Below are 13,925 nucleotides of genomic sequence, written 5' to 3' on the forward strand. Positions count from 1 at the left end.
GATATTGACGAGTGCCAAGAGGATATCGAACTTTGTCAAGACCACGAGATTTGCGTTAATGAGGATGGCGGTTACAAATGCGTCAAAGTTGGACCACCCGGCAACAAATTCGGCAACGTTAACCAGTACACCACGCCCAACGTTAACCCTTATAGTCCACTCTCTTGTCCGCCAGGATATAAATTTAATTTTACGCAAAACACGTGCGACGGTGAGAAAGTTCCGCACTACGATGGAAAGTGACGATTAAAATATTTTGTAGATATAAATGAATGTCAACTCAGACTGGACACTTGCTCGGTTATGCACAGATGTGACAATACCATTGGATCCTTTTATTGTACCAGAACGGTATCATGTGGAACGGGTAAGAATCCATAGCGCGCACCTGAAAAAATAATGCATTGCCTGCTCGTTAGGAAACAAATCCTTTACCTATTTTAAAAGGATGCTAAAACAGATAGACGAAAACTAATGTCGGTGTCGTTTCAGAGTCTTAGGTTTTTTTGCAAAGCACTTACCTTTCCAAAAATACAGCATATTTGATGCTTTGTTTCAGCCGCCTCCGCCGCAAGTTTTGAAGTTTGAACAAGCAGGCTTTGGATGACGTCACAAATTTCCATGCACTTTTATGATACTCATCTAACGCTGAGTTCTTGCCAGTCCTGATTTTGGTTAGTTTCTTACTTTCGTGTTGACGTTATACGATTATTTTTAACGGCTCCTAGAATCACTACGTCTTGAAACTCAGAGAGAGTTAATTGATGTATCGTTTTCTGAACGCTTGTTCTCAAACTCAGTGATATTAATTGTGTTGTGTAGCAAGATGTCTTTAAGTGATTGTTTTCCTTCGGAATATTGGCAGTAGTGCAAATTGCCTGCTGTCTCTGCATTCTTCTCGACTTTCATAAAACCCAAATTACTACAAACTAACCAAATTCATATTCTATTTATAAAACTTCTGGATTCCTCCTGCGTCCGTTTTTGTCGTCTTGGCTTCTTCAGAGCTTGACTGAAACTGGCTCGCATTTTATTCTGTACCTGCCATTATATTGTTTGAGGGGGGCGGAGCTAAATGAGGGACATAAACACCGTCTCGGATGACTGATTTCCATATTGGTGACAGGTAGAGACCTGAGTCGCGGTTAAGATTGTTAGGTTGCTTATAGATTTCTATAGACTCTCGGATTTTTTGTCAGTAGAAGAATTGATTACATGTAAGAATTTTAATTTTATTGAATAAAATTTTATGTCCGGTTTCGTGAGTGTGATGAGTTTATTTATCTGAGTCTTAAGGCTCTTTCATGTTCTTTGAGCCTGTTTGATATTTTTCGTCCCGTCTCTCCAATGTATTCTTTGCCGCATACGCATGGAATGCTGTAAACTCCTGGCGTCTCAAATGGAATTTTGTCTTTGACGGATCGAAGATGTCGAGAGATTTTTGGACAAGCGGTAAATTTGCTTGTGATTTTTTGAATGTAAGGAAGGACGACAGTGGCAATTGTAAGATTGTAGAAGTATGGGATTGCTTTCGGCTTCATTGCTATTGGATGGTTGTGGTGGAGTGTATTTTGTGATGGAACGCTTAATATCTTTAATTATTAGAGAGAAGAGTAGAGGGAAGGTGTTTTAATTCTGGGTTTAGTGACTCGGGCTGAGATAGTTCTACGGACACAATGACCAATTGTTAGGTCTGATTTTCTATTGATAAGAATATCTAAGGATGGAAGGTTATTATTAGTTTCTAATTCAATAATGGAACGTATGTTAGGGTGTATAGAGTTTAAATGTCTACTAGACCAAGAGGCCAAATAGCGTTTCGATAATTTTGGTTTTAGATGCAAGGTGTCGAGAGCTTTGTTATCAAAGACGTCCATAAATATGTTCGCGATGACTGGTGACAGCGGGGAACCCATAGCTGTTCCCGAAGTTTGTTCCAAAAATTTGACCGTTATAAGGAAAATATGTTCCAATATGTTCTTTGAAAAATTAACCAAATTCATAATTTAGAACTTTATTATTGCCTATGATAATCCAAATAATAGTAAAAAAGAGCAAACTGCTTTGCTTGTTTGTCGATGCACCCAATCAAAGCCTCGTATGGAATATTTCATTTATTTCATAAAAATGGTTATAACGTAAACGCTATTTGCCATTACAAAAGTACGGAAAAGTTTTATTTAAAATTTTTCCAATCAGTTCGGTCCGGTTATTGCGAACGTAGGTACAATTTTAAAAATTAAGTAATAATTTTTAAAAATGTTTGGGATATCTCCAGCAAAATATGAATTTTTGAGGGGGTAATTGCTAGTTATTTTCAATAATTCAAAATTAGAGAGGTAATAAATATTAAATAAATATTAAATAAATATTAAAATATTCCATTTAGCTCATTAAATTCTGTATAAAAAGTTGCTTTGGAAATTTTCAATGACGAAAATAATATCAAGATATGCCATGACTCTGAAACGAGAGTAAATATTTAGGTGCCGTTTTTACGACATTAGTTTTCGTCTATTCCCTTCAGAACAGATAGTTGCGCTTTAAAAGTGTCCACTGACAACTGAATCTGTTCCAACTAATCAATGTATTTTTTTTTTATATTTGTAGTATTATGCGGAAATTTTTATTCTGCGCTAAGCGAATCCACATTAATAAGAAACCCTCTTAACAAAAATGACTTCAACAGATATTTCGATGATTTTAATTTCAACAATCTTCTAGGTTACACGTTGAATTCGGCAGACGACTTATGCGAAGACGACGACGAATGTGCGCTCGGCACCCATAATTGCCACGAACTGGGTCCAAATTATAGATGCAAAAACTTAATGGGATCTTATCGCTGCGAACAAGTTAGACCGTTGTTCCATCCGCCTGTAACACAATACACACCACCTACCCCACCAAGTACTACGACCAAAACGTCACCACCAACAACTTATTCCAGAACAAACGTAAACCACCCCTCCGTGACGCAACCGCAACCGGTAACTGAAATCATCCCTGGTCCGGTTAAAGCTTACACCACGGCATCTAGATCCAACTATCCGCAATATCCGAGATCGTACCACAATCCGAACCCATTTTGGCAGTACCAAACGACTCGACAAACTTACACAACAGTTGAAACTACTACCGAAACCACCCCTAGCCCGACTAAAGCACGCCCTACGGCACCGAAACCATATCCCACGCAATACGTTCCGTATTCTACGTCACCTCGGACTATCTCAAACCTTTACTTGCCCCGCTCAAACCCGACACCAAAGTACCCGATCATAAATGGAATTTTGAAAAAATGTCTTCCCGGATACGTCATGAACAACTATGGAGACTGCGAAGGTAAATTCAACAATAATTCCATGTTGCCGTTTTTCACTATAGTATGAAAAGGCAATTAATGTTTTTGGTTAAAATACTGAAAGACCAGGACAGGCGCCTGTTTCTATTTGGAACGCCCTGTATAATATGAAAAACGCATTCAGAGTTTTCAGAGATTAGAGTCAATTTCAAACAGATGTTGATTAATAGATATGCAAAGGACTACTGCAGACGTGCACCCTTTTGTGATTTCTCAAGAATGTAAATTTCTCAACTCCAGACGAAAGAAAAATTTACCAAAACTTCACCAAACAATAAACGTAAAAGCGTGTGAACTTATTATTTTTATGTTACCCTCAAATGAAAAGCATCACTCCACATTCAGTTCTGCTTATTGGGGCAGTCTACCAATAGCAGAAAGTATCTATAACTACGACTGAATCAAGATATTTTATCATTTTACGAAAATAGTCTTCAAAAACACCCGAATTCATGTCTCCATGGTAATCTCCCGTATGGCACGACTGAGAGATTTCTTTTAAAAGTCCCTCCTCACTTACCTACTTGTCTTGGCACATTTTTGGTACTCTATAACTTCATTAATTCACGTCGCCAGCAAACAATTTCATAGCTTTCAATAGGGATTAAAAATAATATTATCGCGCAAAGGTTACCTACGTTCAGGGCCTATGGTGGAGAAGAAATTTTCGAAAATATCGAAATAATGTCATAAAAATTGAAAAAAAAAACAATTTATGTAACACTCACATAATTTTTGGATTTTTTTCCAAATCCAAATACAAAATCTAATCTATCTTCATTTGGAGACTGCTTTAAAATGTATATGTATATTGACAATTAAAGTTACTTTTTTATATTGATATTGATTGAATCTGGTTTAGAACTTTTGATATGTCGGCAGTGATGTTTTGAATGTAAGGAAGGACGACAGTGGCAATTGTAGGATTGTTTTCGGCCTCAATACTATTGGAATGTTGTGGTGAAGTGTATTTTGTGACGGAACGTTTAATACCTTTAATGTGGAAATTATTAGAGAGAAGAGCAGAGTGAAGGTGTTTTAATTCTGGGTTCAGTGAGTCGGGCTGAGATAATTTTACAGCTCTGTAAACATGAGAGTTGATAATGTATGATTTTTGGGTCGGATGGTGTGACCATGCATTAAGATGTCGGTCTGTGTGCGTAGGTTTTCTATAACCACAATGACCCAATGTTATTATTAGCTTTCAACTCAATGATAAAACGTATGTTAGGGTGTATAGAGTTTAAATGTCTAAGACAATCTACTAGGTATTCCTGACCATGAGGCCAAATAACAAAAGTATCATCGACGTAGCGACGTTTAGATGGAAGATGTCGAGAGCTTTCTTCTCAAAGGCTTCCATAAATATATTCGCGATGACTGGTGATAGTGAATAGATACTTTAGTAAGGAGAGATTCTACGTCGAAACTAATTATTGAAGTGAAAGGAATTAAATAGGAAACTATCAGTTTTCCCTGTAAGGAAGCTAGATATTTTGCTAAAGAGAGAACCAATGGTGCTGACAATAGGTCGCAGGTCAGTTTCAGTCAAGCTCTGAGGAAGGAAACGTCAGCAAGTTCGACTCAGTAAAAACCGACGCAAGAGGAATCCAGAAGTTTTGTAAAAAGTATTACAGTAGCCTGTGGGAGTTTCTTTGAAAAATTAAGAAATATATTTGATTTTTTTCTCAAAACGCGGGACATGGGAGTGAGGGGCTACAAATTATGGACTTCAATTTCCGAGAATTAGCGTGCCCCCCACGAAAAACGGTCTGCCTACGCTTATGGTCGACACCAAAATTGAGAGGAAATGGACGGAAGTTCTTATTTTACTGCTTTACGCTTTTCTGAAAAAACTCTATACTTAGATCATTAAAGATTTTTTTTTTGGTACGCGACATCAACACGAATAATTCATGATTCAAAGTCATATTATACGTCAAAAAATAAATCCAAATAAATGCGGAGGGGTCATAACTGCTGCCTGTTAATTAATTTGCAGATATAAACGAATGCGAGAGCAACCCCTGTCCCAAGGGCCTAAAATGTTTGAATTTCAACGGAAGGTACGAATGTAGCTCACCCCTGCAATGCAAAATCGGATACGAGCTTAATGAAGCGGGAGACGAGTGTATTGGTAAGCGACGAACTTTCCAAACTTATTTAAATGAAAGTTTTACGGATCTTTAACATTATAAATGATCCGAAGGCGCAATGAATCAATCTATTTTTATACGTGTTGATCCGAGAAAGACCTAAAAGCTTTCGTAGAATTTTTAGAGCGGCAATTTTATTCCGCATCGCTGGACGATAATGTGAATTTGGGAAAACGAAAATTACAAAAAAAAAATCATTTACTTCTGAGCTTTCCGTGCCTTTAAATCCGTTAAAATATTATTTAAACTTTATCTCGATTTAGCATTATGGACTGAACTGAAAAATATAAGATAAATGTAGTTAAAAATTTCGAAATCAAACTAAGAATGTATCGACGTACCGCAGCTTTCTCGCGATGGTTTATAATTTATTTTAGATTTATTGACCAAGACAAATGATGAAAAATTTATGTAGTCAACTCCGCTACTCCCGGCGATATTGCCTTAGATCCATTTCCGCCTTTATCCTAGACAACTTTTATTATCGGCAATGAAAACATGTATCGAAAATCCCTAAAATATATCGGTAACCACATAAAGCTTTGCGGAAACACCTATACGAAAGTTGTAAAGAATTTTTAGATCTAGGCGCAAAAGAATAATTAAAGTATATAGTAAGTCTGCGAAATATAGTTTTATCTTTAACCCACTTCTTTGGTACTTTTACTCTACTGATAATAAAAACTGTTTACAATGCGGGATGGGATGAGCAGAAATTACCTCAGAAGTTACCGAATGAAACGCTGAATATTTCAAAATAAATTCAAGGAAAGGCAATTAACCAAGAAGATTGCCGACTTCCAACGAAATTTTAGCAGTAAGTTGTAAGTTGTGCTCGTCAAATTGGTCCTTTTGAAGTTGGAGTACGATGATTTTCGATTTACTGCTGTTACGTTGCGCCTGTTCAAATTTACATTTCATTTACAGACGTAAATGAATGCTCCAGGGGCAGCCACAAGTGCAACCGAAGTCAAATATGCAAGAACGGCCAAGGGTATTACACCTGCGAGTGTCCGCCGGGACATCACTTGAGTAGGTCGACTCAAATGTGCGAAGACATCGACGAATGCAAATTTTATAGGGTAAGTTCTGATTCCCGCACTTTCGACATCGTCAGGAAACAAAATACGTTCCCATAATTATTGTATTGTATTTGTAAATTCCGACTTTGCATTTCGCGGCTTGTTTTCTTTGAAGAAGTCATTGTTCTATCGTGCTACCGTATTGTATTGTAATGTGCATGCACCCTGTATAAGGCCATTCCGATGAGCTCCGGATCTCCTGCTCAAAACAACAACAACAACAAACTAATTTAAAAACCTTATTTAAAAATACCTCGCGAAGTTCGATTGTATTCAACTTCTACCCTGCCAAACCTGAAGGCGATAGATGCAAATTTGAGGCACTATATTTCTTAATATAGCACGGAATATCCCAAACAGTAAAATATGAAAAACTTACTAAACTTCTTGCTCTCTACACAGACTATCGTCATGTGGAGGAAATTGACAGCTGCAACATAATCTGCTAGTTATGGAAAATTTTCATCAAAAGCGGAAAGAATTTTTGTTTTTTTTTTTTTTGTAAATAATCTACGCACACTGTACATTTTCAAAAAATCATCGAGAATAAAAGTTTGTGCACCCAAATTTCCTTTCGAGAATTCGATTTCATCGATTTTTCGAAACTAATCAGTGTCAATTCAAAACCATGTCTTACAAAATGAAATTCGTGCAAAATAGTATAAAATATTTAAAATTGTTCAAAATTGGTCTAAAAAAACACGTCTGTTTAAATTGGGACAACATAAAATAAAGAGTTTTCAAAACATGGCCTTACAAGCCCACGAATGTTCAAAACAGTCTTACGAAATCATATCCAAGACGGTGGCTTACAAAATGAGATTCTCGCAATATGGTAACAAATATTTACAATTGACTATGAGTGGTGCCGTTCGCCTTTAGTAATGTTTTATGCGAGAGGGTCGAAAATTACTTTATTATTTACCGATAGTCCACAAAATTTCAATCCGGCAGTACGAACGTAGGCATTAAAAAAATATAAAACCTAAATTTTTAAAAACAATCGGTTTGCTTTCAAAATGCCAATTTTATTTAAGAAGAATTGTAGCTAACGAAAAAACCAATTTAACTCACATTTCCTGTAGGATTTAGAAAAAATATCTTTTGTCAAAAATTGTACCCCGGATTCTGAAACTATGCATTTAATCGTAAAAGAAAATGACGTCATTGCATCTAAATTGAGCGAACTGCCTGTGTAATACACGAAAAAGTAAATAAAAAAATTGGAGCTCTCCATGCTGCTTACTGTACTGTTTAAATCTAATCAGGAATTTTGATTTATGCCTATATAATTTATTCTGAAAAAGAACAGTTTTCAGAGTCTTAGATTTTTGTCCATAATCGAAATAGTATTTGAAATCAAAGTTGCAGTCCCGAAAATTCTGGAAAACTAAACAACAATAACGACCCGTAAAGTAGAAAATTTCTTCAGAGCTTGACTGAAACTAGCTCGCATTTTACTCTGTACCTGCTTATATATGACTGACGGATGACTGATTCCCATATTGCTGAGAGGTAAAGACCTGAGTCGCGGTTAAGATTGTTAGGTTGCTTATAGATTTCTATAGACTCTCGGATTTTTCCTTGGTAGAAGAATTGACTTTAGTTTTATCGAATAAAATTTCACTTCATTGAAGAATTAAAAGATACACAAGATATTCTAGTTAGTTAGAATTCCTCTTTACCTATTGCTGAAACTCCCAACATCATTTCAGATATATTAAAATCCGAGAATCTGGAACCAAATCTTCTCAACTTAACTGAAAAATGCTTGTCCGGAACATTTTTCTTATAAAGGTCAAATTTTTCAACAATCGTCGGGTTCTCCGCTATCACCAGTCGTCGCGAATATATCTATGGAAGCCTTGGGGAAGAAATCTCTCGATACCTTTCATCTAAGACAAAAATTATCGAAACGCTACGTCGATGATACTTTTGGTATTTGGCCTCATGGTCAAGAAACATTTTCTTAGATATTTAAACCCTATACACCCTAACATACGTTTTAAAATTGAGTTGAAAACTAATTGTGTTTACGGAAACCCTACGCACACCGACCGATAACTTAATGCATGTTCACATCACCATCCGGTCCAAAAATCATCGGTCTTGCTTACAGAGCCGCAAAACTATCTCAGCCCGAGTCATTGAACTCAAATTTTTGAAAAAACCGAATCTAAAATTTCCAGCAACGGCCGATTTACTTTTTTTATCAAAATCCCAGGATCTTCCCTAATATCGTACCTCGCTGCCCGTACTGGGTCACAGTGGGAGTGTAAATAGGTACGAAGTAGTATTGCCAAGATAGTAAAAAACTTCAAATATCGTCTTTTTTTAGTAACTTTAACACCCTGGAATTTACCATTTACAGTTTATGTGAACCTTCTCGTTGATCTCAGAGGACACCCTGTATATTTGTATAAAAAAAAATTTCAGCCTTGCGGTAATACGGCGGACTGTATCAATTCAATAGGATCGTACGAATGCCGTTGCAAATCTGGGTTCAGAAACAAAAACGGCTTGTGCGACGATATTAATGAATGCCTGGATTCTGTCGGTCTTTGCGAACACAACTGCGTCAATTTATGGGGTTCGTACCGATGCGCTTGCCGATTAGGATTCACGTTGAACTACGACAACCGGACCTGTAACGATATCGACGAATGTGACAAGTACAAAGATAGGAAGCTGTGTATAGGGACCTGCAAAAACATACCAGGGAGCTACAGCTGCGAATGCCCGCAAGGCTATCGATTGGGATCTGACAAACGTGTTTGCATTGGTAAAATTGAACGGCCCGGTTTTAAATTCAATTAAAATGGTTTATTTCCCAGATATAGACGAATGCCATGATAACGTGTGCGGACCAGAAGACGCTTGCGTCAACACGAATGGCGGATACGAATGCTTCCCCATCACGTGTCCCCCCAATTATGTCAAGGACAGGGATCACCGGGCGTGAGTTTTTTTTCTTTTTCGAATCCACAACATTTACAAGATGTTACAAAAAAGAAAAAGGATTGTGTTCTATGAAAAATTTGTAGTTAAAATTTGATGCGGGAAAATTTCGTTTTTTATTTTTGTTTTTGCTTGCTTTAATAACAAGTAGCATGTTCTACAGCTTACAAGGGAAAGTTCCAAATTTTAAAATTTCTAACCAAAATATTTCAAGTCCCATAATTGTTGTACCTTTCATAATTGAGATATTTACAATATAAAATTACTGAGAAGGGGAGAAATTTTTTTGCCACGTTGTGATGCAAAAGTTTTAATACCCTCCTTAAGTTTTTAACCATGCTTTGGAAGATGGAGCAAGATGGATTTCTGTTTGTGGATCAGCAATAAAATTCTAGATAACAAGGTGCACTTTCACAAACTGATAATGTTCTCAGACCAGACAACTTTAGTACAAACGGAATTGCGATTCATCGTCAATACTTAAAAAAGTAAATATTTGATGCGATGGAATTATAATGTACGTTCCTATTTATCCGACAAGTTATAAGAATTGCCTCTTTCGACAAAATATGTTTCTTTTAGTGCACCGCTCATTATGCGACAGATGTGAAAGAAATACGTCTGTGGTCCAATTTTATGGCCGCCTTGGAGCACCGATTTCATTATTTCTGATGTTTTTTTTGGGCGTCGTAAACAACTGACGTATCGAAGACCCATCGAAAATGACCAAGAGTTTTTAAATAGAGAATATTGGAAGCAGTAGCAGTTTTTTATTGCGATTTTCGTTAAATACAATCATTATTATCTAATACTGCATTGCCGATTTTGTGTAATCTCTATGAGTCGGTCATTTTGGATTATAAATATTCCTTGTTCTAAAGGCCAAATTTTTTTTATTTGACAAATGCTTCACAATTATGACAGGTGCAATCAAATAACATGTGATGCTGATCTAAAATGGAAATTGCGAAGTTTTGCTTAAAAAGTGACGTATTTGCTGTAAAAACGACCACTTTACTTAATACCAAAACAAGTGTCAAAAATGACGAATTTTCTTTTTAAAACCAGCAAAAAGTTTTATGCAGATTGACTATTTTCCGTATCTTTCACTTTTTGTCTAGCCTAGACCTATTGTCTCCTCCATCCGTGGACATACGTATGTTACTATTTTTCTTAATTTCTGTATATGTCGAAAACAATAACACAGATTTTTTTTGTTTTCATAGAAGAATTAAGCTGTCCTGTCCCGTATACTCGTAACCCTTTACTACCGTGTTATACCTTATTCCGCGTAGCAAATGTAGGGACTTGCTTCTAAAGCCCTCGGGGTTGAAAACGATCAATTCAGATCTGCTCGTGACTTCAACATTTAAGGGGCAAATACTGCTTCGGTTCATACGTATTGTTCAGCTAAACTTTAAAGTATTCAACGCAGTCGATAAGCAAATGACGTTCATTTCACTTTTTATTGCTTACTAAAGTACTCGCTATTCGGGAATACTTAGATGATGACACTTCAATTCAATTAGCATTATTAATTAAACGGTCGCTTTAACTGATTAAAATGCGAAGTTTGTATTTGCTCGGCATTAAGCAGTGGAGCGACAATTTTTGGATGATAACAAATTCTTTGTAATTAAACAGTCGACACAAATGTTATTTTAATATAGAATAAAGTTTCAAGCTTCGCCGAAAATTTTGCATAGTAATATCCCGAAGATGATAAAAAGTCTAGGAAAATATTCAATTGCAAGTTTCCCCGAAGTAAAACAATTAAAATGCTCGCGCAGCGGTACGATTGTCGGAATAACTTACCATAAATTTTAAGTTTGGTGGTGAGTAAAACCACAGAAATATATTCCACTTGTTCGTATTTGCGCCACATGGTCCTTTTTGGTATTACCCGTCGTAATTTATTTAATTCGTCGCAAAATATGGGGACATGAAATTACCAGAACGAAAATCACTATATTGATATTTGTTTGTTGTTAAAATAATTATTTTCAACTTCTACATTATATCTTCTTAATCTCATTTCGATTTAAGATGAAATAAATTGAAATTACAGGCGATGTAGGAAGCAACCATGTGACACTAGAGATTACCAATGCGAAAGGATGCCCGAGCAGTACACTTATCAATATTTAGCCCTGGTGTCGAATTTGCCCTTATCGGAAGGTGGCATTCGACTGTTTACCATAAAATCGGTGGATATGGCAGAAACAGCGGAGTTTTCAATTAGGCTAATGGAGGTGGAAGCACCTCCAAATATTCAAAAGGTCAATGAATCGTTTTTCAAAAAGGCAACCCCTAAATACAAATACAACACGATGGAATTGTACTTGGTAAGATCTATAGAAGGTCCACAAAAAGTAAAACTACAAGTTGAAATGAAACTATATCAAGGAAATATAGTTATAGGAAGTGTTGTTGTATATATGGTTATTGTTGTTTCAGAATATCCTTTTTAAATTAAATGAGGTAATAACTTTTTCATTCATTTTGAATTGTGTAAATTATTTTTTAGTTGTAGTTTTAATACACCGACTTTTATTATAGACATTATTTTCACAAATAAAAGCCGATATTAAACCTATTGTTTATTTGAATTCCTAAACCGTTAATGATTAAAATTGTCAAAAACCTAAGTTGCGCCATCTATGGAAGTACATACGTACCACGATTTTACGAACCTTAATAATAGAGGACGCAGACGTCTGTAAATTCAAGAGAGACATCTCTTACGCTGTGGAAATGGCGACATAATCCTAGGTTAGCCTACTGAACCATAGAGCGAGATGGCAAAACCGGGAACGTTAAACTCTGTAAGCTTGCCTATTCAGTGATCCACCAAATCATGATCAGTGGATGATCGACAACAATAACGAAATTCATATAATTTTGGCTCCATTTTGTGCTTGTGGCCATCGTTTCTAAGTAAGTAATATTGTAAATGAATATTTTCGTTTATCGTAACAAATTCACCTTCCACCATGAACTTTAATATAGCTCCTATGTTAGGGTTAATATTTAGCACTAAAAACTATTTCTTATTTCAGTTATGGGTGGATGTCGCTGTTCTTACAAAAATTGTAAAAACACAACGAAAACCACGGATAACATGCATTTCTTTCACTACCCGGTTAAACAGAAAGAAAGGTGCATAAAATGGATTGAAAATGCTTGCAAACCAAAATTTTTCGAACTAGAAGAAGAGCAGTTACGAAATAAAGTTGTGTGTGAAGTGCATTTTGAAAACAAATGGTTTCCAAACCTACAGAGAAAAAGGTTAATACAAGGTGCAATACCAACACTGGATGGAGATAGTGAAGATGATCATCCAGAAAATGCAGATGTGCCAGTGTTTATTGCTGCTCCAAACCCATATAGCTCCCAGTATAGTGATGTCCATGTATTGCCTGCAAATGATGATGGCACTGTATTTGTACTTGATACAGAAAATATGTACTCAAGGGTACAAAAAGTTGAATCTTATATAATTAAAAATGGAATATTAGTGCCATCAAATTCCAACCCAACCGTTAAGCCATCTATTCCCGTAGTCCCTAAATCAATATCAACTACTAAAGCATCAACAAGCAACACAGTGTCCAATATTTTCTATAGCAGTGCAGAAATGGAAGTAGAGCATCTACCACAATCAAAACCTACAAGTGATGTGTCACCCAAAGTTGATTCTCTCATTAAGCATGAAGTGGTAGAAACACCAGAAGCATCATATGGTCTAAGAAGTCAAAAGAAAGTGATTCTCAATATAGATGCTGGGGTTAATCAAGAAAAACAACAAAATTGTAATATAATCCCATTGCACAATGGGACTGAAAAAAGAAGAAATTCGTCTCATCATCGTTGCCTACCTCAAAAACCTGTGTTTGGAAGAAGCTACTTGCGCCAAATCAAGCAACACAGCCGAGACATAGCATATATTAAAAGAATGTTAAGAAGCAGGGCAAATGAACAAAAACCTGATTCTAACGTCATATTAAAAACCCTTGAAGGAAAAATTCCTCCCACATTGCACACCATGTTAAGCTTGGTGTTGGGAGAGAAAAACAATTTAACTGAAGATGATATTGAATTCTTCACAACACTTCATAGAGTCTCCCCTGATATGTATCAGTTATTAGCTGGTAAGTATAAATGGAACTTGCCAAGGGTGGATGTAGATGAAGCACCAGATGAGTAATTTTTTTTTTACTTTCGGATACAAAAAATCTTTTAATTAATCAATAAAAGCAAAAATATGGGTTGACTTAGGTGCAATTTGGAGTAGGTATATGTAATGTAAGGTATTTTAAGGAATAAACACATTTAATATTCTTATTCCCATAAACGCTAATACAT

General features: G+C 36.1%; 2 protein-coding genes across 2 annotated transcripts in view; both read left to right on the forward strand.

Moving 5' to 3' along the window:
- LOC132708530 (fibulin-1-like) overlaps window positions 1-12,135 on the forward strand; it is a 31,219-nt gene extending 19,084 nt beyond the window's left edge. The window contains exons 10-17 of the mRNA XM_060680878.1: window positions 2-211; window positions 263-367; window positions 2,725-3,345; window positions 5,367-5,501; window positions 6,448-6,602; window positions 9,039-9,384; window positions 9,437-9,560; window positions 11,629-12,135. Coding sequence (XP_060536861.1) covers window positions 2-211; window positions 263-367; window positions 2,725-3,345; window positions 5,367-5,501; window positions 6,448-6,602; window positions 9,039-9,384; window positions 9,437-9,560; window positions 11,629-12,031 — 2,099 coding nt within the window. The 3' untranslated portion in view covers window positions 12,032-12,135. The remainder of the gene's footprint in view (window position 1; window positions 212-262; window positions 368-2,724; window positions 3,346-5,366; window positions 5,502-6,447; window positions 6,603-9,038; window positions 9,385-9,436; window positions 9,561-11,628) is intronic.
- Window positions 12,136-12,364: 229 nt separating this feature from the next.
- LOC132708696 (uncharacterized) lies at window positions 12,365-13,770 on the forward strand. Its single transcript, XM_060681211.1, has 2 exons — window positions 12,365-12,497; window positions 12,620-13,770. Exon 2 carries the CDS (start codon window positions 12,622-12,624, stop codon window positions 13,765-13,767), a length of 1,146 nt encoding a protein of 381 aa, XP_060537194.1. The 5' UTR covers window positions 12,365-12,497; window positions 12,620-12,621; the 3' UTR covers window positions 13,768-13,770.
- Window positions 13,771-13,925: the final 155 nt, after the last annotated feature.

Source organism: Cylas formicarius, unplaced genomic scaffold (assembly GCF_029955315.1).
Source record: "Cylas formicarius isolate icCylForm1 unplaced genomic scaffold, icCylForm1.1 PGA_scaffold_12__32_contigs__length_19106922, whole genome shotgun sequence".
In the NCBI taxonomy this organism is placed as follows: domain Eukaryota; kingdom Metazoa; phylum Arthropoda; class Insecta; order Coleoptera; family Brentidae; genus Cylas; species Cylas formicarius.

What these genes read in the sequence shown, in the direction of transcription:
- LOC132708696 (XM_060681211.1), top strand. Translation starts at nt 12,622, where the DNA reads ATGGGTGGATGTCGCTGTTCTTACAAAAATTGTAAAAACACAACGAAA.